The sequence below is a fragment of the Watersipora subatra genome, chromosome 7 (genome assembly GCF_963576615.1).
Source record: "Watersipora subatra chromosome 7, tzWatSuba1.1, whole genome shotgun sequence".
NCBI lineage: Eukaryota > Metazoa > Bryozoa > Gymnolaemata > Cheilostomatida > Watersiporidae > Watersipora > Watersipora subatra.
The window spans coordinates 18,059,043-18,082,694 of record NC_088714.1 but is presented as its reverse complement, the minus strand read 5'-3'; the positions used below and the strand labels follow the sequence as shown (position 1 = coordinate 18,082,694).

At 35.0% G+C, this 23,652-nt stretch overlaps 1 protein-coding gene across 1 annotated transcript in view; it reads left to right on the top strand.

The window, feature by feature from the left end:
- Positions 1 to 3,407: 3,407 nt before the first annotated feature.
- Positions 3,408 to 23,652, top strand: part of LOC137400498 (NACHT and WD repeat domain-containing protein 2-like) — a 37,777-nt gene continuing 17,532 nt past the window's right edge. The window contains exons 1-14 of the mRNA XM_068086824.1: positions 3,408 to 3,473; positions 4,202 to 4,258; positions 6,507 to 6,523; positions 7,337 to 7,470; positions 8,992 to 9,080; positions 13,339 to 13,455; positions 16,435 to 16,607; positions 17,912 to 18,060; positions 18,311 to 18,487; positions 19,123 to 19,334; positions 19,868 to 20,068; positions 21,300 to 21,459; positions 22,091 to 22,226; positions 23,369 to 23,552. Coding sequence (XP_067942925.1) covers positions 3,408 to 3,473; positions 4,202 to 4,258; positions 6,507 to 6,523; positions 7,337 to 7,470; positions 8,992 to 9,080; positions 13,339 to 13,455; positions 16,435 to 16,607; positions 17,912 to 18,060; positions 18,311 to 18,487; positions 19,123 to 19,334; positions 19,868 to 20,068; positions 21,300 to 21,459; positions 22,091 to 22,226; positions 23,369 to 23,552 — 1,872 coding nt within the window. The remainder of the gene's footprint in view (positions 3,474 to 4,201; positions 4,259 to 6,506; positions 6,524 to 7,336; positions 7,471 to 8,991; positions 9,081 to 13,338; positions 13,456 to 16,434; positions 16,608 to 17,911; positions 18,061 to 18,310; positions 18,488 to 19,122; positions 19,335 to 19,867; positions 20,069 to 21,299; positions 21,460 to 22,090; positions 22,227 to 23,368; positions 23,553 to 23,652) is intronic.

Below are 23,652 nucleotides of genomic sequence, written 5' to 3'. Positions count from 1 at the left end.
GAAGTACCTGTTGTATTATGGGATTTGTTAGGCTCAGGCTATATTGGTGTCTGAGCTCAAGGCAGTACAGGTGGTCTTGGTAATTACGGTGAGTGCATAAACCTGGATAAAGCTAGTGGGTAAAGCTAGTAGATTAGCTAGTGTAAGGCAGTATGGGGAAGATATAAGGAAGCGTAACGAAAGACAGTGGCTCTTCTTCATCTTCACATCAGTACATGTGAGAACATTGATTTATACAACATGGCGCAGTTGACGAAGCTCTGATTTTTTTTTGTGCGTTATCATTAGCGATAATTTTTCTGGTTACGGGTTAAGTTTAACGGTTGATTAGACCCTCTCAGGGGCATGCAGGTGAGGTGACGTGAGGTAGGGTGGTGTTGTGAGGTGTTGTAGCGGTGAAGCATCGGTGTTGGAGAGGTGTAGATATTTATTAAGTATTTGGAGGTGAGAATTTCATTAAATTTATATGAGTGGGTAGAGTGAATTTGTGGCGAGAAATATAACGTATTGTGTTGTGTTGGAATGGAGAGTGGTTTTCCGAAGCTGGTGTTCGGTGAGCACGGTGATGGCTCGTGGGAAAGATTTATAGAAGAGATGTATTTGTGTATTGAGAGTGCTGTCGAGAGGAGAGGTTATGCAGATGATGAAGATGGCAATAGAGTACCTATTATGAGAGGTAGAGCTAGGGTAGTGCCAATATTGAGAGCTATTGGGCACAGTGATAGGGAAGTATTGAGGGGTGCAGGGTTTAACGTAGATGGCGTAAATTCTACTTATGAGGAGGCAGTGGAGGTTTTGCTGGGTTATTATGGTAGACCAGACAGTATGTTCGTAAAGGGTTATAAGTTTCTTATGGCTAGGCAGGCACTTGGAGAAAGTGATAGAGAATATTTACAACGGTTAGAGAGTTTGAGCAGATATGCAGAGGTGGCTAATAATAATGATAGGGTAAGGTTTGCCCTTATAGTAACGGTTAACGGGTTGAGAGATAGAGAAGTAAGCAGAGATTTGATGAGGAACGCTAATCTTACTTGGGAGTTATTACATGAGGCATTGAGGGCTCGTGAAATGGCCAACAACTCGGATAGATTTTTGAAAACTGAGGGTAGAAGTACCAATTTAAAAAGTGAGGTTAAGAGGGAAGTAGCAAAGGTGTCAGAGTTTGATAGCCGAGTGCAGTACCGGAGTAATGATAGAGATAGAAGCTATGATTCAGCGGGTAGATCTTCCCCTAGAGGTAGCCCTAGGACTAGTACAAGGTATTATGGTAGTGAAAAGTGTTATATTAGCAGGTATGGGACAAGAGGCCGGGAGTATAACAAAAACAGTAAGAAGTATAGAAATAATAGCAGGGAGAGGCATGTCTCTAGATATAGAGCAAGCAGTAGAGAAGGCAGTGAGGATAGAGTATGCTACAATTGCAAGCATAGTGGCCACGAGATGAGGAATTGTCCCTCCATTGAATGTTTTTCTTGTGGACGGTGAGGACATGTATCCCGTTATTGTAGGGATAAAGGAGGAGATGTAGGTTACAACAGACAAGGTAGCAGCAGGTGATCAGGAGGTAGCCATGATAATAGCTATGAGCGATATGGTAGCCGAGATATTAGTAGGGAAAGGTACAAGGACCGAGAAAGCCTTCGCGAGTTGAGAGACAAGTTGAGTAGATACAAGGACAATAGTATAGATAGGCTTGAGGGAGAGAGGTATAAGGAGAGGCGCGAGACGAGTCGGTATGATAAAAGGTACCGGGAAAATAGTAAGAGCAGAAGTGTTAGATTCTCTAGTTCAAAGGATAATTATGATGATGACAGTTGACTAGGCTAGAGAATTGTGCAGTATTTAGAAGTTAATGGAGTAAATGTAGAGTTTACGTTTGATACTGAGGCTGAGGTGCCAATATTAATCGAAGCAACAGCCAATAAGTTGAACCTACGGTTAAAGAAACCGTCGACAGTTTTAGAAACTGCTGATGGTAGTGAGTTAAAAGTGGTTGGAAGCGTAATAGTTCTTTTGGAAAGTAAAGACAGGCACATGGATGCTGAAGTTCATGTGGTGAAAAGATTGAGCACAAACTTTTTGGGCATAACTGAGTTGAAGCTGCTAAAACTATTTGCTGTTGTAAACGCGTTATGCAAAAGTAAGTTTGAGCCTGTTAAGGAGTGTAGAAGTATTAAGCCAGTTAAGCTGTTTTTGTCGAAAACCATTATTGCTGGATCAAGTTATGTTTCAGATGATGTCGAGTTGCAAAACCTGACAAATAAGTTTGACAGAGAAAGTGAAGTTAAGAAAGGTCACACAGGTCAAGATTGGTGGACTTGTAAAACCAAGGAAGTGAAGAGTAGCGAATACGTAGAAATTGGTAGTCAACGCGGCACAGCCCAAGGCACCAGAGATGTGCAAGTGTTAATGGGGTGTGATAGAGAACACAGTCACGATGAGGTAAGGGAAGGTGCTGAAAAAGTAGCTGAACCAGTGTCTGTAATGGAAAAGGTTTGCTCTTTTCTAGCCGAGGTATCCAGCAATGGAATGTTAGACAGAGAAGGTCATGAGAAAAATTTAGCAGAGATTGAAAGAGAGGAAAAGGAGGTGCGGAGGAAGTTGAAGGAGAAATTGGCAAAGCTAAAAGCCAAACGGGAGGCAGCAGTCATAGAGTTAGAAAATGTCAAGGCATTCAGGGTAGTGGTGCAGGAGTTAGCCTAGGTTTAGAGAAGAATTGCTGGTAGCAGACCTGCACTGGTTGCAGGTTAGGTCGAGCTAGTTAGGTCTGGACCTATGCCAACTCCCAGCTCTTTGGTGCCATCACCTGTGCAGCCGGTTACGGCCCAGGTGGAGACCTCCCACAGGAAACCTGCCGAGCCTGCCTCTTACTGGGGAGAGCAAGGTAAAGACAGAAGAGACGGAGATGAGGTTGATGAGTCATTACTGACCCAACCAAAAGACCCCGGGCTAGTCAGGGTTGGTGGGAGTAGTGTTGGAGATGTTGGTGGAAGTAGTGTTGCTAATGACAGTGGTCACGGTAAAAGTATTGGTGGCAGCCGAGGTCAGGGTGATGGAAAAGCCAGTGCAGACTGGCAATGGAGCTGGCAGTAGCGAGAAGAATACTTTAGATGGTGGCACAGGGTCAGACAAGCCAGAGGCATAGCCTATGGAGACTGCCCTAACGGAGTCAGGTAATGAGCAACACAAGGAAGGTAAGTTACTACGTCTGCTTGTTGGTAGTGATGGAGTGGCCCAAAACAAAAAGAAAAAAAGAAAGGGCATGTTGTATTATGAGATTTGTTAGGCTCAGGCTATATTGGTGTCTGAGCTCAAGGCAGTACAGGTGGTCTTGGTAATTACGGTGAGTGCATAAAGCTGGATAAAGCTAGTAGGTAAAGCTAGTAGATTAGTTAGTGTAAGGCAGTATGGGGAAGGATATAAGGAAGTGTAATGAAAGACAGAGGTTCTTCTTTATCTTCACATCAGTACATGTGAGTACATTGATTTATACAAAAGTACCGATAGAAATATTAGAAGTAAAGTTGCTGCTGGTTGGAGTAGTACTGCTACAAAATTAGTAATGCTTCAAGTGGTAACCAATAGGATGATTTTGTGTAAAAATATGTCGCATAGCACTATGTTTCTTTCACACCGTATGGCGATCAACAGCACACTTAGTTTAATAACACCATAGTTTAATAACACCATAGTTCAATAACGCCATGATTCAATAACTTTGCAGTTCAGTAGCACCAGGATTCAATAATAACTCAAGTGTATTTTAATACCACAGTCCAATAACGGCTAAGAGCTGCTGTAATTTTACACATTGACTGTACGGTTAGTTTTTGTAAGAGTCTATCAGTTCAGACCGTCTTGTATATTTTTGTAAATTTAAAAGCCTAGCAAGTTGTGACTTTCTACTTTCTTTTAATATTTGTGTTATATCCTTTCTAATAGCACCGCTACAACAGCAGCCTGAGCCAGATTTTACTGAATGTCATTTGTCTACTCGTCACTATTGTGGCAGAGCAACTCCAACTCATTTGTGGCAGAGCTTGCAAGTTGAGTTAGTAATAAAATTTTTCTTGACACTGCAGATGTGGTTTATTGCCAGAGATTTTTATTCTGAATTATTTGTTGCAAAGAGCATGTTGAACTTTCCTAAGTTTATTACAATAATTTGGCAATCCATTCACTGTCATTTTCATGCTTGTAGTTAGTGACGTCATCCTGGAGAGAGTACAACTCCATCTCGCACAAAATGGGAGTAGAGGTGAGTGTCTACTGCGGTTCACATAACTTTGCTACGTTCTTTCCTAAGGGGAAAAGTTCTCATAAATTAGTCAAGACATCAACACTGCTCCTCGATGTCTCTTATAGAACCTTCAAAATTTTTGCATGACTGTAGGAGTTATGAGACTTTGCAAAAGCATCTGAGCCTCAAAACTACCCAGCTACTTTGCAAGATTGTTTGGAAGTTTGGAAAGTATTGGTGAAAAACCAGTTGGAAAAATAATCAGCCTTATCAAACAAAATTCTTGCAGGAGTGTAAAGCTGGAGAAATGTGCCTGAATATTTAGCAAAGACTGAGAGTAGCGAGGTCTGAAACCAAACCAGTGAGATTATTTTCACATTTTCACATTTGCCTTGTTTTTGTCGATAAAGCCAAAAAGTACACAATTTACAAGACTACACTCAGAAAGGATGCCCCACACCTACAATACATACAAATACAAGCAATTGCAGGTACTTGCACACACCCAACACACCCATTCATTCAAACAGTTCTCACATATGAAAAGATAAAATAGCTCCTCACTCTGCTTAGTCCTTTTATAGAGTCTTAACATAACTTATGATGCAAAAAGTTTTTTGCACCAATGTTCACACAAAATTACACATGTACCAATACCTTATCGTACAGCGTATTGAAGGTTTTGGGCTATAACTAATTTTTTACTTTACTGGAAAATTTTTAGACATTGCTGAAAATGAGAAGCTACTCACAATAATTAGTAAATATTACGATATTACGAAAATACTTCAGCTGATTTTATTTACAATAGTCTGCTATGTGTCTACTATTCTTTCATATTGTGCTGCCGCAACTTTCCTGTACATGTATATACGTGATATTTTGTTCTAGTAGCAGGTCTCACTAGCTAATAGATCATACTATGCTCAGTCCATTTGCAGATAAAGTGCTTTCATGGTTGAACATTATTGACTTTAAAAAACCTTGTTAAAAGAATTTCTAACAAACTTTCACATGAAAACTTACGACTAGTTTGCTGGTGCCAATCCTCTAGAGCCTAGATCCAATTAGTTGATTTATGACTTTATTATTTAATAATACTTTGATGAACTTACATTATCATACTAATAACTTTATGGAAATGTGTTGAATAATTTCTGATCACAAATGTTCTAAAACATGCTCATGAGCATTGCCAGTTGCTGCTATACACTTTTGCTTTTTGTTTGACTTTGTTGTGTATTTTTAAAATCTAGGTAATTGTTGTTTATTCATGAAATTTCTTTAGCTGTCATCATTTTTATTGAAGCAATTTGTAATTGAAACATGCTTCTAATGGCATCATCATAAAGCATGTTGGTATACAGTATATTCGAATAAAAATGAAAAAAGTCTATAAAAGTAACCATTTATCGAAAACTGCCAATTACATTATTCTACTTGCAACTAATACTAACCTAACTTCTTTGTTGACAATCATGTTGAATTTATAACTGGTTGTCTGACAACTGATCAAGTACTCTTCACGTCAAATCTATATATAGATGTCACAAAGTTTGTCATCGTTGAATATGTCCAGCTATAGCTATTGAAATCTTTGATCGAAGAATCTGCATCGCAGAAAATTTAATCTCGGAACCTCCTGTTGGCCAGTCTGATGCTTTACTAATTTAACCACCCGAGCTTGATAGACAGGCTAGATGATATATGGAGACAAATACGCTACGCTTTTGGTCGTGACGTAGCATCATGAGAAGCCATAGCTCTTACTAGTAAGCTTACTCAAATTAGCCATTGGCAATGTGCCAGGCTAATAACAAATGGCAGGTAACTCTCATTACCTCTAATTGTTTATAAGCTGATTTTTAATGCCCAAGCAACACCGGGTAGCACAGCTAGTTTATATATACTTGTGAAAGTCTCAACATACTAAATTTTCAGGTTACCAAACGTCTTTTTGTAGTAATTTTGTTTTAACTTACATATACGATATTTCTCGATATGAAAAGCTGAACGGTTTTGCCATGCAGCTTGTAACAGGTGATAGATTAGTAGCTTTAACAGATCAAAGTATTGATAAATTTATTTTACAATTGACAATGTTTACTTTTTTGCTTTTATGTATAATCTGACAACGCAATCTTGTGCGATTTTTTCCTGATTGAGTTTTGCACCTTACAAGTCTTTGCAAGCTTGAATTGATTTTTCTGCCTGCATGATGGACACACCGAGTGTTCACTGCACTATGTTCACTTCATCCTTACAGCTGCGGCGTAAAATCTGGTGAGTTACTTTGAGTAGGCCTTTTGTAATGCTATGTATTCTACTGAATGAAATTCAAAACAAAATATTTGATGCTTAGCGACGCGCGTGTCATTGAACCTTTATAATCAGTTGCGAATGTTGCAGCTCTCACAATGAAAACTATCACTGTATGTGAAAGTGAGTTGGTGTTGAAAATTAAACTGGTGAAGTAGTTCTACGCGGTGAATGTAAGTATAAAATGCTAGTATAGTAGCCCAAAGTCAGCATTCTCAAGTAACATCCTTGCTGGAGTCATACTGCTTTTAAAGATATATTTTGACTCGTCCTTTTACTCTCATTAGCATCTCAAGATTGGATAGGAGCTGAATGTGCTAGTTATGATAACATTTGTTTGTTTTAATAATTGATTTGTTTTTTCATTCATATCAGTATAAAAGGTAGAGCATTCAACTAGCGTATTTTCACTATAGACTGTCAAAAGGTCTCCTTTGGCCAATCTCATGCAATCATTTTATTTTATAAAAAAATGTCATCGGTTCAGTAATATTAATGACCATTTGCAGAAAAGCAGATTACTCTGTTTTAATTAATTTAACTAAGTAGGCCTACCTGTATCTTGCATTGGATGAGTGGAGTTTTTCTCTAGACACAACCCAATTGTTTTTGAATAATTTATTCTTAATAATGCTGTCGGTTATTACCTTTAAAACAATTTGCAACTTAATTCTCGTCTGACCCCGATTACCGTGTCATCAATTAATCACTAATTGAACTATTTAGTGAACTGCTTTTTAGCAACTCTGTTTGGTATCTGATATGAACCTGTTTTAGGAGTTTGAAATTTTCACCGTTCAAGATGGATACCAAAAATGCGACGCGAGAATCTGTGCTAAAAGGCTCTTTTGCTGGTCTCCCTCCTCGACGAAAAAAAGCTGTTCGCATATTCTTAAGCTCTACCTTCACAGGTATTGAATAAGATTTATTAGAACTGTGCTGCTTGCCACAAGGTGGAAAGGAAAAACCTAAGTAGGCCTATATGATATTTGATTAGTACATCTAGCCTAATTTCATTTTATCAGCAACTAAATTGCTACAATAAAACCCATACAACTTTCCTATTTACTATCTATTTAGTTGCAAAATAGTGACTTTTAAAGTACATTAAAAATTTTTAAATGTCTCGGGTGGTCTCTACAGAACTTTACACATATAATCTACATCTGTATTATTTTTTATGTAGGAATGTACAAATAACTTCAATGGTTAGTTGATTACTTTGTAGTAAGTGTAAGAAACATTATCTTGCAAAAATATCCCTTCTGTATATTTTTGCTAAATATTCACTGCCAGATCTTTCATGTCACAGTCCTATGGCATTGTGTTGACAATGATCTTTGGATGTCTAACCAAGTTTTATGATTAGTACACCACTTAGAAATGCTGCCACTTTAAAAGTCTTACAGATTGCAGAAATTCGTTTAGCATCTAAAACCACGGAAGACATTTTTTCACAATAAAATATCATGAGGAACTGATTGAGTTTTTTTATATAGAACACCACAGTGGCAGTATATCGAATGCAATCTTCATTTCATTCACGAAGGCTGTTAATTTTGATGGTCGCTATGCTGCATATCTGGCTGATGTGGGCATCAGTCTAACTATCAATACACTTTAATTTCCTAGTTCATTTGGTCTGAACAAGTAAGTATAAAATAGCGCATGTATAACTACTCATTGTGGTTACATATTCTCATGAGGATTAACACTAATTCTATTCAATTAACAGACACAATCATGTAGTACTCGATTTATCCCTGGAGAGTTCCACTCTATTATGTTACTTCTTTGAATTGCTGAAACCGTTTAGTTGAGGTTTAAACCACAAAATTGATTACTAGCTCATCTAGTTTGGGCAAGGTAAAGTAGCAATTGTCTGTCTTAGATCTCATTTATTTTTATATAGCTGGCTATTTCAGCTTGTAAGCTCTTAACCCAAAGGTTAAAATGCATCGCAGTTCTATATTACCAATTGATACTAGTACACGTGGCAGCCCTTTGCACCATGAGAGACCGTAATGAGTAACCAGCCTCTGCATAATTAGCTCATACAGAGACAAAGTGGTCGAGTAGTGTAGCGGTTAATCAAAATATCCGAGTTAAACTTTTGTATGAAACAATTTTTTTAACTCTTAGCGTCGTTTCGGACAGACAGCCACTGCTTTTATTATAGTGAATATTCTACTTATTCTGAAACAGGTGCCTGCAAGTGCCTGTAGCATATCTAAAACATACCATGCTGTACATCAGGCTGCATGCGTTGTCTGGAATAAGCAATCTGGACAGTTCAATGGTTCATAATGAATGGTACATTAACATAGCTTCTCTGTTCTGAGATATCTGAAATTTCTTATTGCTAAAAGAAGTGATCGGTGAGAATCTTATGAAATGATGGTGTTTGTAATGATGATCTTTACTTTCATAAGATATGAAGGAAGAGAGGAACTACCTGATGAGTGAAACATTTCCCAGACTTAAAGACTATTGCCAGAAGAACTACAAACTTGAGTTTCAGGTAAGACCATAGATTATTTGCTAACTAACAAAGTTTGAGATGCAGTGATCACATATGTTTGTGTTGGAGACTTAAAATTTGAGCCCTATTGAAATGCATACAAGATTTATAAAAGAGTGTAGTGGACATAGGTAAATGACTGTTGTAAACTAGTTCGCATGGTTATTATCTATCATTGATAAAATGATTTAAAATATCAAATTTTTATCCATTGATGTTTGAAGTTTAGTAGTACTCTTCTATGCAGGTGTTTATCATTCGAAGTTTGGGTACCATGAAAGATTCTCCATTGTATGAAAAATATTCTTTGCAGACCTCAACAACCACAAGAGATTTTTGCGTAGTGCTTATGGCTGTTCAGTGTTGTTTGTTTGCTATTGCAAAGTGATGAATCTAATGCAATTTTGGTTAAGGCTAAAATGTATAAACTGGTTGCTGTCACGCTTTTAAAAATAGAAACTCTGCAAGGTCACTGACATTGTAAAATTAATGGTTATCATAAACACCCTGCTTTGCTTAAACAGTGCATTCCTTCATTTACCTACTAGTTGAAATCACTAGTTAGGCCTCATGATAAGGTTTCATGTAGCTGGCTTTGTAGAAATCGTGGCATTATTGTGCTTTATGGATCTATTTCTTGTTCATCTTGGGCTGATATATTGTTCAGTGCCTCATGAAAATCATTATCTACAGTGCTTTTAGTCAAATTTTCATAAGTGATAACATTTTACATTCTATATGTACTTAAACTCTAGCACATAGCTGTAATTTTAATTGGACATAGGGTAGAAAACTTTTCAGATCAGCTAGACAGTTAAGTAAGCGAGCTTCGCCGTAATTTAGAATGTTTTAGATCTTGAAAACCAAAATGGAAACTTTTTAAAGGTGAGGCTGCAGTGGAAGTCATTACTGGGTAGAAACTATTACTGTACCAGAGAGTGGTTGTTGAGTGGAGCAATCTGTAGTTGTTCATCACGCTTGCGTCAGAGCAACAGTTGATGACAAATGTGGACTCTTATTATGTTGCTGTTTGACTACCCAATCATTAATTATACATAATGCTGGGAATGATGCTTTATTTTTGCTCAAGTTTCTGTTTAAGAGATTTGCACAAGTTATTCTTATATTCCTCACGGAAGTCAATCTTTTCACTGACATAATTATGGGTGCAATGCAATAGCAACAAGTTCTTCCGATATGCATTGCTGAGGGATTTGAGTCTGGCGTTGGCTGCCATCTATCAATATGAACAATATTATATCACAATTGCTTTAAAGTAAGAAAAGTTTAATTTTAATTTAATCATGGTTTTGTTTCCATTGAACGTACTGATATGCTGCAAAAATGTAAATGCAAATTCTGCCCTTTTTTCTGCAATAGAAACATGAAACTGGTAATGTTTTCTCTATGTATGTGTAGAAATGTCATTCAGTATGGACCTAGCTTCTTGCACTGTAACCTCGGCTACAAGAGGTGTCACAGTTCACAAGAAAAGTTATTTGACTACTCTCTTCAGTTTGTAAAACTTCAGTAAATTTAAAGAAATTTCATTTTACCAACATGTTCAGTTCTTTTCTATATAGCAGATTGGCTACAGATGCATCACCTTTGTACATTATCTTTTTGTAAACTCCTGCGACCGAACATTATTGATATTAAAAGCAGTCATTGATCCAGCGTATCAAATCATCTTACCTGCTTTTTTGTTTGGATTTCTCATTCAACATTCATTTTTATTGAGCCAATGTGATATTTAGAGATCTGTGGAATGCAGGCTCATCTTTTGTAGCATAACTATATCAGTCTATATACCGGAATGCATTAGCACAAATTAGTACAAAAAGTACTTCATAATTTGCAGCTACGAACATTTGCATAGAGTTCTCACATGAGATCAGCAAACCTTGATTTTTTCATTTGAGATGTAAAAAGTAAATTAATTGAAAGAATTAGGCCAGTAACCATTAGTGCTTTTTCATATTACGCATTGATATTTACGAGTTTTTCGACATGCATTAGCATGTTGAAACTTTTTCCATGCCTCACTGTTAATTGAAATGAGCACCGACCTACCCCTCCCTTTGATTACTAACAATGTCAACAATTTGCTTTTTCTTTAGCTTTCTTAGAATAACGTCTGTTGAAAACGGCTGCACTGAAGCTTTTGTGTTTGCTTAATTTGTGTTTGATTTGACCACCTGTACCTCCTAACTGTTTATTTTTCTGATCACTGAAATGCTTTTGTCTCACCAACACATTAGAGTTTCTTGGAATCGCTTCCGTCAAAAATTTCTGCCTTGTATTTGACTCTTGTATTTGCTCGATCTATATTTTATTTGTGCTAATGTAAAGGGTCATATTTTTCATTGATCAATGAAACACCTTGTTACATCATCACGCTAAGCATTTTAATACTTCACACAAGCAGCATCATTTTCATTACGTTAAATAGTTTTTAAAATTTGCTTTGCTTAAAAATGAGCCATGTGAAAAGTTTGAAATTTAGAGAACTTGTTTGACTAGCTGACGAATTTCATAGCTGAAATTGTTGCGAAGTTATGGGGTACTAATTTTAGCTACTATAATTGTGCTACTTATAATCTGCTATAATTGTGGCTACTTTGCTTAACAGACTAGAAACAGTTGCAATAACTATTAGGCAATTAGCAACTGCGTACTGGCAAAATATTTGCTATTTTAGGAGCTTAAATGATTAATTCATCAAATGGCTTGCTATCTCAGGTGGGAAGTAATCTTTAAGTAAAAAATTATTTTTCAATTTTGAGTAGCATCCACTGACATACATCAAGCTTTCAGCTGGTTAGTTTTCTAACTATTCTATTGCGTGAGTATTAAGGCAGTTCCGTTGCTTGCAATCAACTGGACTAAAGCCTAGTTATTAGTCTGGCCTAAACTAGCTAGAATTGCTTTAGAAGTCTTTTTTTGCTTTGCTGGCCTTTCTAACCGTGTCCTTCACCAATCCATTGCTGCCCAAGGATAGATGATATAGAGATACATACATGTAAATATGACTGCAGTACATAGTCAGTTTTCTGACAAGGATTCTACCAGTAAGTAGTAAAAGATTGACTTGCAACAAAATTTACATTACAATTATTTGGTATCAAAAGGTTCACCATGTCTTACTCTGCGTTGTTGGTTCAAAATATGTAGAAATGTGATTATAAGCTCTTAAAAGTACATATTGTAGTACATACTCGGTTTTTGACATTAGAATTCTAACAGTATTTAGTTAAATATTCATGATGTCAGTCTTACAGGACCTTATACAGGCTTCCTGTAAGATGCCTGTAAGGTCCTGTGAGATGCTGCTTTGCTGCACCAATGCAGCAAGACTCATAGCCTTATGGATTTTATTTCTTTTTTATGTCTATTGCTTGCAACAGTTTTCTTGTAAATGCTTATTTATTTTCACTATACTAAGTTCACACTGTAATAGCTATAATAGTGTTACTAGTGATAATATAAGCAATAAAGTAGAAATAAATGGAGTCAAGGGTCAGTAGAGATGCTGATTGAAGTTAGGGTTAATGCTTTTAGTACCCTTTGAAGGCCTTATCCTTTCTTAGAAAAGGCAAAGTGAGTTTATTAGCAAAGATTCTGACCAGGAATTAGTCTAATATCCCATTCATTTTTCTTTTGACTTTTTCAATTATTTTTGAAAGCACCAGATCATACAGAGCTTGATTATTGTATTGTTTTTTCCTATTAATCCATAGGAACCAAAAGCTTGTCTTTTTTGCTTATCGTTATACCAATATTTACCTTATAGTCTATGAATAACGTTATAAATTTTATTCTTTGAGTTGATATGATTACAGAAATAGCCAGTTCTAGTGAAAAGTATTTTTACTTTGAAATATCTGAATATGTTCATCCTTTACAAACAACTTTTGACAAACAACTATTAATTACTTCACAGCCGATTATATTGCTTAATGCTATTTCTCATATTTTGACTCATGGGATGATTAGAGGCAATAGCTTAAAAATTAAGGTATTTTTTTAGTTTGTTATCAGATTGCAATACACACTCGCGTTGTCAAGAGAATTTAGGGTCAACGCAAACAAAATGTTTTTTTTTGTTTGACAAAAACAAACCCTGCCAACCTATAATCTTTCGACACTTTTACATAAACAATTTTTAAAGAGCGAAGAGACTTTTAAAGTTGTGCTCTGTATTTACAACAACTTATAATCAAAAACAAACTACTAGCACATGTCAAATTACTTGTAGGTGGTTGACATGAGGTGGGGCATACAGGATAGAGCTAATGATGATCATTCGACGCCTGAGCTTTGCATGAGGGAAATACACAACTGCCAAAAGGAGTCTCTTGGCCCTAACTTTGTGGTAATGGTTTTATTATAACATAGCTTACATAGCCTATAGGCAGGAGGCTTTCATTCATATGTCTTTTAATATGATATTATAATATTAATAGACATTATATAATATTATAAACATGTTTAGAGAGTCTTTTGTAGATAACTTTGTAACTTACATTTTATTTTTCTTGACACACATTTAATGTTTTACTTGATTTGCGTTAATTTCTTCTGTGATTACATGTTATTTTTATTAAAAAGGTATTATAGGTTTTTAAGCTATGGAACTAATCAATAAGGTTAGTGAATTACGGTGTGAAGTTACGGTGTTTACTTATAAAAAATATATTTGCTAACATATGACCTCATCCACATACTGGAAAGATATTGAACAAAACATAGCATGTTGAGGTCTAACTTTGTACAAATGCATAGATTTGAAGTATGGTTATATCCTGCTAAGATATAACTGCAATATCCTTAATTTGTAGCTTTTTCAACATGTGTAATTAATTATTCAGTTTTTACGCAATATTGGTTTGAAAACAAAATATACATATTCAAGCAGCTTATACCTAGTTTTATATTAGTGTGTAAGAATAACAAGAGTTCAGGAACCATTGGCCTAAATATTAGAGCAAATTCACATTTTTAGTTGTACTCTGTTGACCTGATTGGAGACAGAAAATTGCAATCAGTTACGATCTTTACGACGCTCTCTTGTTTCTGGGCTTTACTGTTGACTGGAATGAGTGCAGTAACTCTGTCTGATCAACATTATTGATTGGAATGAGTGCAGTAACTCCGTCTGATCAACAGTATTGATTGGAATGAGTGCAGTAACTCCGTCTGATCAACAGTATTTGATTGAAATGAGTTTCTGTTTATTACTAACAATGTCAACAATCTGCTCTTTCATAGGCTTTCTTGGAATTACCTTTCATTAAAAACGGCTGCGTTGGGCTATAGTATTTGCTTATTCTGTGTTTGATTTGTCCTCCTGTACCGACCGTTATTGTTTTGATCAATTAAATTCTTTTGTTTCACTAGCACATTAGAGTTTCTTGGAATTGATTTTATTAGAAGTTGCGACACGGAAACTTCTATTTGCTTTATGCAGTATTTGATTTGCTCTAATGTAAAGGTTCATATTTTCAGTTTTCCATGTCTGACCAAAAATCTACAATACAATTACGTTAGATAAGCCTAACTATTTCCATTGCTTTTCACTCTTATATACTGGTAGTTAAAATTAAATTGATTCTAGTTTATCATGCTTAGTTTTAAAGACTAGTTTAGAAATTGTGGTTACATTTATTTGTGAGTTATGATAAAATGCATGAAAACACTAGATTGAAATTAATTTGATCTGATGCTACGTCAAAAAAATATTTTTTTAATTTTCTGTGGTAACCTTGAAACCTAAAACTTATTTATATACAGGCTACTATTTATGTATTTGAACATAAACGCATCAAATCAAGTACTAATAACTATGTTCTCCGCACATATGAATGTCTCAAGTTTTTAGAAAAATCTTTCTTACACTGCTCATAGTTGTCTATTGCTTCACTTATATTTGCTCACTTGAATTATGAATTGAATTGTCGGAAATAAGATGGCTAAAACTACTTGGCACATTTGAATGCGTCAGCAAATGGTACAAAAATCACTCTTTGCAATATTTTTTCAGCACCAGTAGGAATTGCATGAACTAATGATTCTCACCTAACGTGAGACAAAGACATCAGTGCCATTTATTGGGTAGTAGGCAAAAATCTTTTGAAAACATGCTGATAGGTACTTTGGATAAAAATTGAGCGCATTCTATTAAAAGTGTTCAGTTGCTCACATGCTTTGTGGCTCTGCATCTGATACATTTCGGTGGATTGGTTCCTATCTTAAAGGTTGACTTGCAACAAAATTCACATTACAGTTATCTGGTATCAAAAGATTCACCATGTCTTACTCTGTTGTATTGCAGGTGCCAAATACATAGAAATGTGATTACAAGCTCTTAAAAGCTCAAAAACGAAAAGCCGTCGTAGATTGGAATCTCTTTATTTATCTGACGTATTCATTACAGTTTGGTTATTGTCTTGTCACGTGATGTTCTCACGTAAATTGAAAGGCCAATAATAAGCTAAATATAAACCTATCGTAGCACTAGTTTATGACAAACACTTTGGGTTTTACCAAAGACCCCGTATCAAATATAGATGCTCGCTACTTTACAGTTTTATTTCGGCTTGGACTAATCGTCAAGTCGTAATCTGACCATGTGACCCAATACTTCGAAAATAATTTTTGCAGCACTTTTCGATTATCACAGGTAACCAACAGGCTCGTCATGATTATCAGACAATGATATGTACTCCTTCGAGCTAAGGTCAAAAAGTTTAAGGATTTTTTACGGTAAGTTAAAAGATATCAGTGCTAAAAGTGACAGCATTACAATGACGATAAAACAAACGCGTAAGAACAATAGACATGGTTTTATTGAATGCACGAAGTATATTTGTGAAAATATTTCGACGAATGAGATTGCATGAAAATGTATACAGAAACCATCCTGTAACAACTACGTCCAATTTGAGCCGTTTTGGAAAGCGAATCCAAACTACGGCGGTCTCGTGTGGCTGCGATCAACTGATCATTTTTTTTAGCTTTTAAGAGCTTGTAATCACATTCCTATATATTTTTCACCTACAACACAACAGAGTAAACCATGGTGAATCTTATGTTACCAAATAACTGTAATGTGAATTTTGTTGCAAGTCAACCTTTAAGTTTATTAATAGAATAGAACTAGAATAGCTGCATTGAAACATAATAACACAATCGTATGCTCAAATTATCTAGGTTCTATTTAGCGGAGTAATGATTCATTATGGATGTTCACCTGGTTATAAAATGCACATGCATAGATCTAATTGTTAGATCGAAATGATCTAACAAGAGAAGACAACTTCTATTTTATTTACAAACTATTTTGCTATTTTAGTGTTTTCTTGGAAACAGATATGGAACGAGATACCTCAGTAAGTTCATACTTGATGAGCATTGGAATGTTCTGATGCCTTATATCCAGTCAGGAGAAACCAAGGCTTTGCTAGAAGAGTGGTATAAACTGGATACAAACTCAGAAAAACATCGTCGCATTCTACAACCAGTTAGGTACTGAATTCCTGAAGACTGTATGTTGAACCTGTAAACTGAGATTTTCAAAGCAACTGTCTTCTATCTGCCTTATTTCTTATTTTTTAAATTTAAATCACTATATTTTTACTGTCAAAATTATCCAAAAAAAGGTGAAGCTTCATATTCCCAAGAATTACCATTACGATGTAAAATGCAACTACTAGCAATCACGATTTGTCTACTCTTTCCCATGGCAGCGGCAGTGGCCTTTAGGAATAAGCTTTGTCTTTGTTTAATAATAATTTTAAACTTTAATCATTCACCTTTGTATAATATTGATGCTGCCCAGAACTCTTTTTGACAAAGAAATCATTTACGAAAGATTTCACTGCTCTTATGTGACATCAAGTTTAGCAGGGAAGCTTTCTTAAAGAAACAGCTCCCCCAGAATTTTAGCAAATGTGTGTCATGCAGTTTGATACATACTTCTCTAAGACGAAATCTTTAGGCTAGGTGATATTTTGGTTTGTCTTTAGTAATGAAACATGAATCTCAGAAAAATATAGTGGTAATTTATGTTGGGGTAAAATATTTTGCATGATGTCAAGAAACAGTTAAAATTTAATATACTTGTATGAGTCAATGTTCGAGGATATTATACAATCAATTTTTTTAGAAATATGTCGAATAATGTTACAAATAAAGTTGCCATTTACTAGAAATCATCTTGATATTGATGAAGTTGTTTTTAACTTCAAATTTGGCCATAGCGGCTGCAATCATAATGCAGTTGCACTTAACAAAGTGATAACTGGCTCACCAATGCACTTTAGAGGTTTATGAAAGGTCCAAGGCACCTTGGTATTGCCGCCAGTTTTATAAGTCACTTGGTAAGGAGAGATATGCTTTTTTTAATCAGATCATTGGTGTGCTAACTGATTTCCATGGTGGTAAATTACACTTCATATGATTTATATGCAAGTATATTAAGAAGCCACAACATAATTTTCAAATGGTTTGTAACAATAATTGCTTGTTTAAGTTATCAAAGCTTTGTTTCTATGGTTTTACTTTTATTTCAACCATAAAATACGCCAATCATTGTAAAATAGACTACTAGGTTCTTGGAATAAACCTGAAAGTATAATGTATAGAATGTAAAATAAATAATGTGTGTATACGCTGAATCATTCCTGCTGTGCTAATATAGTCAACCATGTTTGTATATATCTCCACTTTATTTCACATCTGAATCCCATTCTTAGCCAGATCTGAGCTATTTTCTATGCTATAAGTTACTCATCTAAGAGATGAGTGGCATATTCTCATTTCATCTTTAGTTCTAAATACAACACATCCAAAACAGAGGAAAAGGAAAAATGGTGGAAAGAATCGTCAGCCATGTACGATTCACTCAAAGACGCAGCTGTGGAGGCCAGGTATGTCGGCCTTTTGAGTGAAAAAGACGCTCACACCTTTCTCCGCTCAGGTGATAATTGAGTGCATATTTATGAATATATTAGTTTTTGTGTAGTAATCATCTTTTTAGGGTTAATGCACGAGTAGATGTTGTTGAGTAGAAAGTCTTATTATAGGACTATGCCAATACTGAAAGCTTCTTTTTACTTTAAAGAGAAGTATTCAAGAACTTTGTTTTTACTTATTTAGTTTACTTACTAGAGACACAGATTAGTAGAAAAATAGTCATGTCACTTTCAGTTCAATTTTGTTATCTGTAGTGACGGAGGAAGAGCTAGACCGAGCTGGTCTTTTGACAGATGAACAGTGCGAGAATAGAGAAAAATGTTTGGCATTCATTCGCAACATTTCTAATGCTGACAGTATTAATGTCACAGAGGAAAAAGCTGGCAAATTTCTAGATATCGAGTCTAAGAAAATTGATAAAGAGAGACAAGGTTGGTTACACAGACACATGATTCAAAGCAATTGCTTGAACTTACGATTTTTCAGAAAAACTAGTTTGCTTTTAAATTTTGTACCAAAAATGTGCTTGTGAATGTTGTTAACCATTTAAATGATTTTATGTCCTCACTACAGCCTTTCATTTTAAAAACTATTTTTTATGCTTTGCAATTTGTTTAAGCGCTTGTTCTTTAGAAAATATCTACACAAAACTTCAGTTCAGATTCTCATTGCCTACAAGACAATTAAAAATGAAATGTTTTTACTTTTACATGAATACAGGTTTTTATTTTTCCAACAACAAATACAATCTTTTATTTTTTAATATGAGGCAAATTTGCTTTACACACGAGTAAATACTAGTCATAAATTAAAGGCAAACATTAAAAAACATTTGTTCTAAAACAAAAGCATTTTCCAAATAATCGTAAAAAATTTCTTTTTAGAGTCTGTCAAAGTTGATGACTAAAAACTATTGACATAATTTGCCTACCAAAAATTCTACAACATGTGTTATAATGTTGCTATAATTTCACAATTGTAAGAAATATTTTTGTATGTGTTTTCAAAATAAACGGCTTGACATACAACAACATTAAGGTTTGCTTATTATGATGTTTCTTTTTAGATTTTTTGGCTGAGCTCAAGGAGAAAGTAAAAAAGAACCTGCCTTTTGAGAATATCAAAGAATATTCAGTGCAGTGGTTGGAGAATCAGACAAAGAATGGTTTGACATTTCAAGGTCAAAAAGGTTACCTGGAAAATTTTGGGGAAGACTTTTTCAATCAAGTGAAGACACTGATTGACCGTGCTGCTGTAATTGAAGCTGAAAGTTTCTCGGTAAGCCGTGTTTCATAAATACACACACATTTTATTAACCTTTGAAATATTTTTTTAAACTCAAGTTTTTTGGTAAAAACTGTAATATTAGAGTTTTATTATCTGTTTCATGAATATATCTACGGTTGAGTGATTTGTACATGACTTTTAACAATAATAATATTGTCAATAACTCTTTAGTATACCGATATACTTCTTAGACATCAATTTTATGGCGTTGGTGATTATGCAAAAATATTTGCCACGAAGCACAATAGTTATCACTCTTTTCACCTCTAAACGCTGTGCTACTGAGATTGATTTCCACCTTCAAGATGATGTAATTGTTGATAAAACTAAACTGTTTTCAAAAATACTGTTAGTGCTTAGTGGTTTATTTAGAAGATATTTAGATATTCTTGTTGATTTTCTGAATAGAATTCTGATGCCGCCACGGTGTTGCCGAGCCTGGTTCTTCAGAGTTTTGGTGCAAGCAATAAGTGTCACTCAATATGCTTAGGTATTGGTAAAATGTGTATACCAATTATCTGTAGGACATTTATGAAGAAGAGGTGAGCCAAGAAGCAGTAAGCCATCTCAAGCAAGCAGAACATCGCCTTTCCAACTTTGTCGGAAGAAAGGCTATCTTGGACGAAGTTGAGAGTTATGTCACCGGAAATTCTCAACACCCTCTAGTAGTCTATGGCAACTCGGGATGTGGCAAAACAAGTGTCATGGCATTTGCTGCTAGAGAGGTAGGTAACCACAGTTGCATCAAAAGTGTTGCAAGCTGCCCTATGTTCTTTGGGTTTTAGTCCTTTGGAATCATTTCAAAATGTCGTAATTTAAAAAGGCCAATGATGTGCGACCTTTAAATAAAACATTGTGTCATTCACTAGTGTTACATGCTAAGAATTTTTGAGCTTCGAAGTTGTGGTGTTGATCGTAAGAATGAGGAGGTCGTATTTACATGATACGCAGGAGTGGTCACAGAACTCGCAATTATTCGTAGCTGACGAGTTTACATATGCTATGAAGAAATTGTCGCACAACTAGGAGTTTTCTATATTAGTCTGTTGCATTTTTAGCTACAACGGGGCACATAGTTTATATTGCGGCTGACAGTCCAAAAATGTGTATAAGGTCAAATTTCAATGCCAAAGTTTGTAAAAAATTTTTTTTTCAAATTCGAAGTTAATATTCTTTATTTCAGGGATAAAATTTTTAAAACACTTGCAATAAAAGCAGAACTGCGTAGAAATGCTGTAAGGACGTCACTAATGAAAACGATGAAAAGATAACCTCCGATCGCAAAGATTTGTGCAATAATAGGAATATCGATGTTTACAAGATACGCAGCACTTCGTTGTTGATCCGGTGTTTTCAAAAATATCCTTTCTTAAAATGGAAGTTTGAATCGCTTTGAAAATTTAAAAATTTGAAGTTTTAAATCATTTACATTCTACGAAGATGAAAAATAAGACAAAACTTTGTAGCATGTAACCCTAGTGAATGTAATTGACAAAATTAGCTTACTAATTGTGTAATGAGTGTTGTTCTGTCATGAGTGATTTTCACACTTCAACTTGTTATTGCTGCATTCTTGGTTTTTGTGCTGCTTCCGTTTTTTTGCATTTTTCCATTACACTACTCCAAAAATAGCAAATTAATTCTGTAAACTAGCCTTTTGAGTTTTTAGTAAAACTTTAAATTTACATTAAAATTCAGCAATTTTGCTGTATTGCAATTCTGCATATCTTCAAACTTTGTGATTAATCATCTGCACTGTTCACATTTGTTGCCCCACACAACCTTTCAAAAAGTGTGTACTCTGTGATAAGATTTAGTATTTTATTGTTTTTCTGTTTGACAGCTCGTGTTTTATTAAGTTTCTTTTATATTCTGAGTAATGAGTTATATTTTTTACACTACTTTGTAAACAAAATGAATTTAGAAGATATATCATGCTGTTACTATATGCTGTAGACGTCCAAGTGGCTGCCAGATTCATCAGTGATTCTGCGATTTCTTGGTACCACCCAGTCAAGCTCTGACATCGAGCACCTGCTTCGAAGTCTAACCGCACAAATCATGCGATTGAAGTTCAACAGTACTTGCACGGATGCTGACAATCTGCAAGGCAAATGTACATTATACCAGCAATTAATTCTGCTAGCTTTTTATCATTAAAATATTTACTGTAAATAATTGATACCATAAGATGTGAATGCAGAGATGTGAATGTGTCAAAAGCATAGAAAAGACTAAAAAACATACAAGTATGTTATAGATTCAGAAAAGATTCATTCCTTTTTTAAATGAATACGTTAAAAATATTGTTATTATGTTTACTTTCAAAAATTATTAATAATATTTTAAATTCAAATCAAAATGTGGTTTATTCAAGAATAAACAAGAACGATATTATTATATACAATTCAGAAAACTGTCATAACATTCCGTAGAATAGGATTTTTTGCTACTAGTAATGCCCACAATTGGAATATTTGGATCATATGTGATTTTTCTTTGCTTCGTAGAATGAATCGGAATGTTCTTCTACAATGTCTATTTTATTTTGTATCTATATATTAGTTGCCACAAAACTTAGTTCTTGCAATACTATGTAGCTCAGCTTACATTACATAGAGATTTATATATGTTTTTTCTAGGTCATGATATCACATATAAACAATGTGTAAGTGTTGTAATGTTACTGTTTCGCGGCTTGTAGAAGTTACCGTTTGTTCAGTTTATGCTCATCTCGCTTATTGCAGCCCTTCAGGAGTTGACTGACGTATTCCACACAGAACTTGAGGATTATGACAAATACGGTCATGCTTGCCCTTTGGCAGTCTTTGTGGACTCTGTGGACCAATTAGCGGATAACGTCATGGCCTACAACTTATCCTGGTGAGCTATAATTAAAGTAGTCAAATGTTCACCATTTACATGCACGGTTGCTGTTAAAGTTCACGTTTTGCATTGCTGTATTTTTTTAGAATCAAAATGCAATGCGTTAACAATAAAAGTGGTCAAGTACAAAATAACTTCAAATTCTTGACATTAACTAAGCTATAAGAAAAAAATAATTTTACCAAAGTTAATTCTGAAAGAAAACTGTCTAAAATTTCTTATAAATGGTACAATTTTTACTCATGGATTTTATGTGTATGTTAAAAGTGAAAATATATTTGTCCTTTCAGAATGGATTATTTACATTGTAAGATGGCCTACTGCATAAGGATGTTGTAAAACCTTTGTCTAGCACCGCTGTTATGTTCGGAGCTGTAAAAATTTTGAAGAGTACAGTTTTTTTCTGAGCACCTTGACTTAGTAGCTTACATGGTGGAATCATTGTTTCTAATATTTAGCAGTTTTACTAAAAGACTGTGTAGTCTAGCTTGCACCCGATATACTCCTCAGACATAGGCAATTGCATATGCATCATAGTGAATTGTAAGACAATTTACTTTTATTAACAAGGTGTAGATACAAACCATTTTCTTTTTTGCTGGGAATGCCACAATAAATCTAGTTTTTACGTTCTATCAAATAGATCAAAATCATACTAGCTGTGGTGCTGCTGCTTCCTGATTAACGCTCATTGGTTGGGGTGTCACTAAAGCCTCATTCAACTTAAACTGCCATCTATGATATCAAAAAGCTTGGCTCACAAACACACCTGCCACATTTTATATTTCGGCTAATCTGTGTCAAATCTACAACAACCGATTTAGCCAAATTTGTGTAGGTTTGTCATCGCAATGACTTAATTTTTCATTATTAAAAAGTTGTATTTGTGAAGATTCAATTTTTTATTGGGTTGATGGGGAATGCTGCATGCAATTCCAAATTGCATTCAATTTTTTTCTAAAGCGTTGTGCAAGATACTTGTATAGCATGCATAGTCAGTCAACAGCCATCTTGATTATTGAGCACTTGTAATATGACCTTTGCTAAGCTTTGTCGCTGTTAGATTCACTGTATTGGTATACATACATGCTCATTGGCAAAAATATATGATCATTTATTATCTGATTTATGATTTATAGGCTTCCAGTTGTGCTGCCACCAAAAATCAAGTTTATCATTTCAACATTGCCTCATGCTCATGGAATCTGCGAATCTGCCTCCACATTAGGCATACCAATGCGGAACTTTGTGAAAGTTGAAGAACTTGATGAAAAATCCGCTTTAGAAATTGTGGATGAGTGGTTCAGCAAGTCAAAGCGGAAGGTTGGAAACCAGTACCTGGTGTATTTTTTTTAGTTTGTTACTTGAAAATGTTCTCTTTGCTTATGCACAAGATGCACCCAAACCAAAATATCATTTTGTT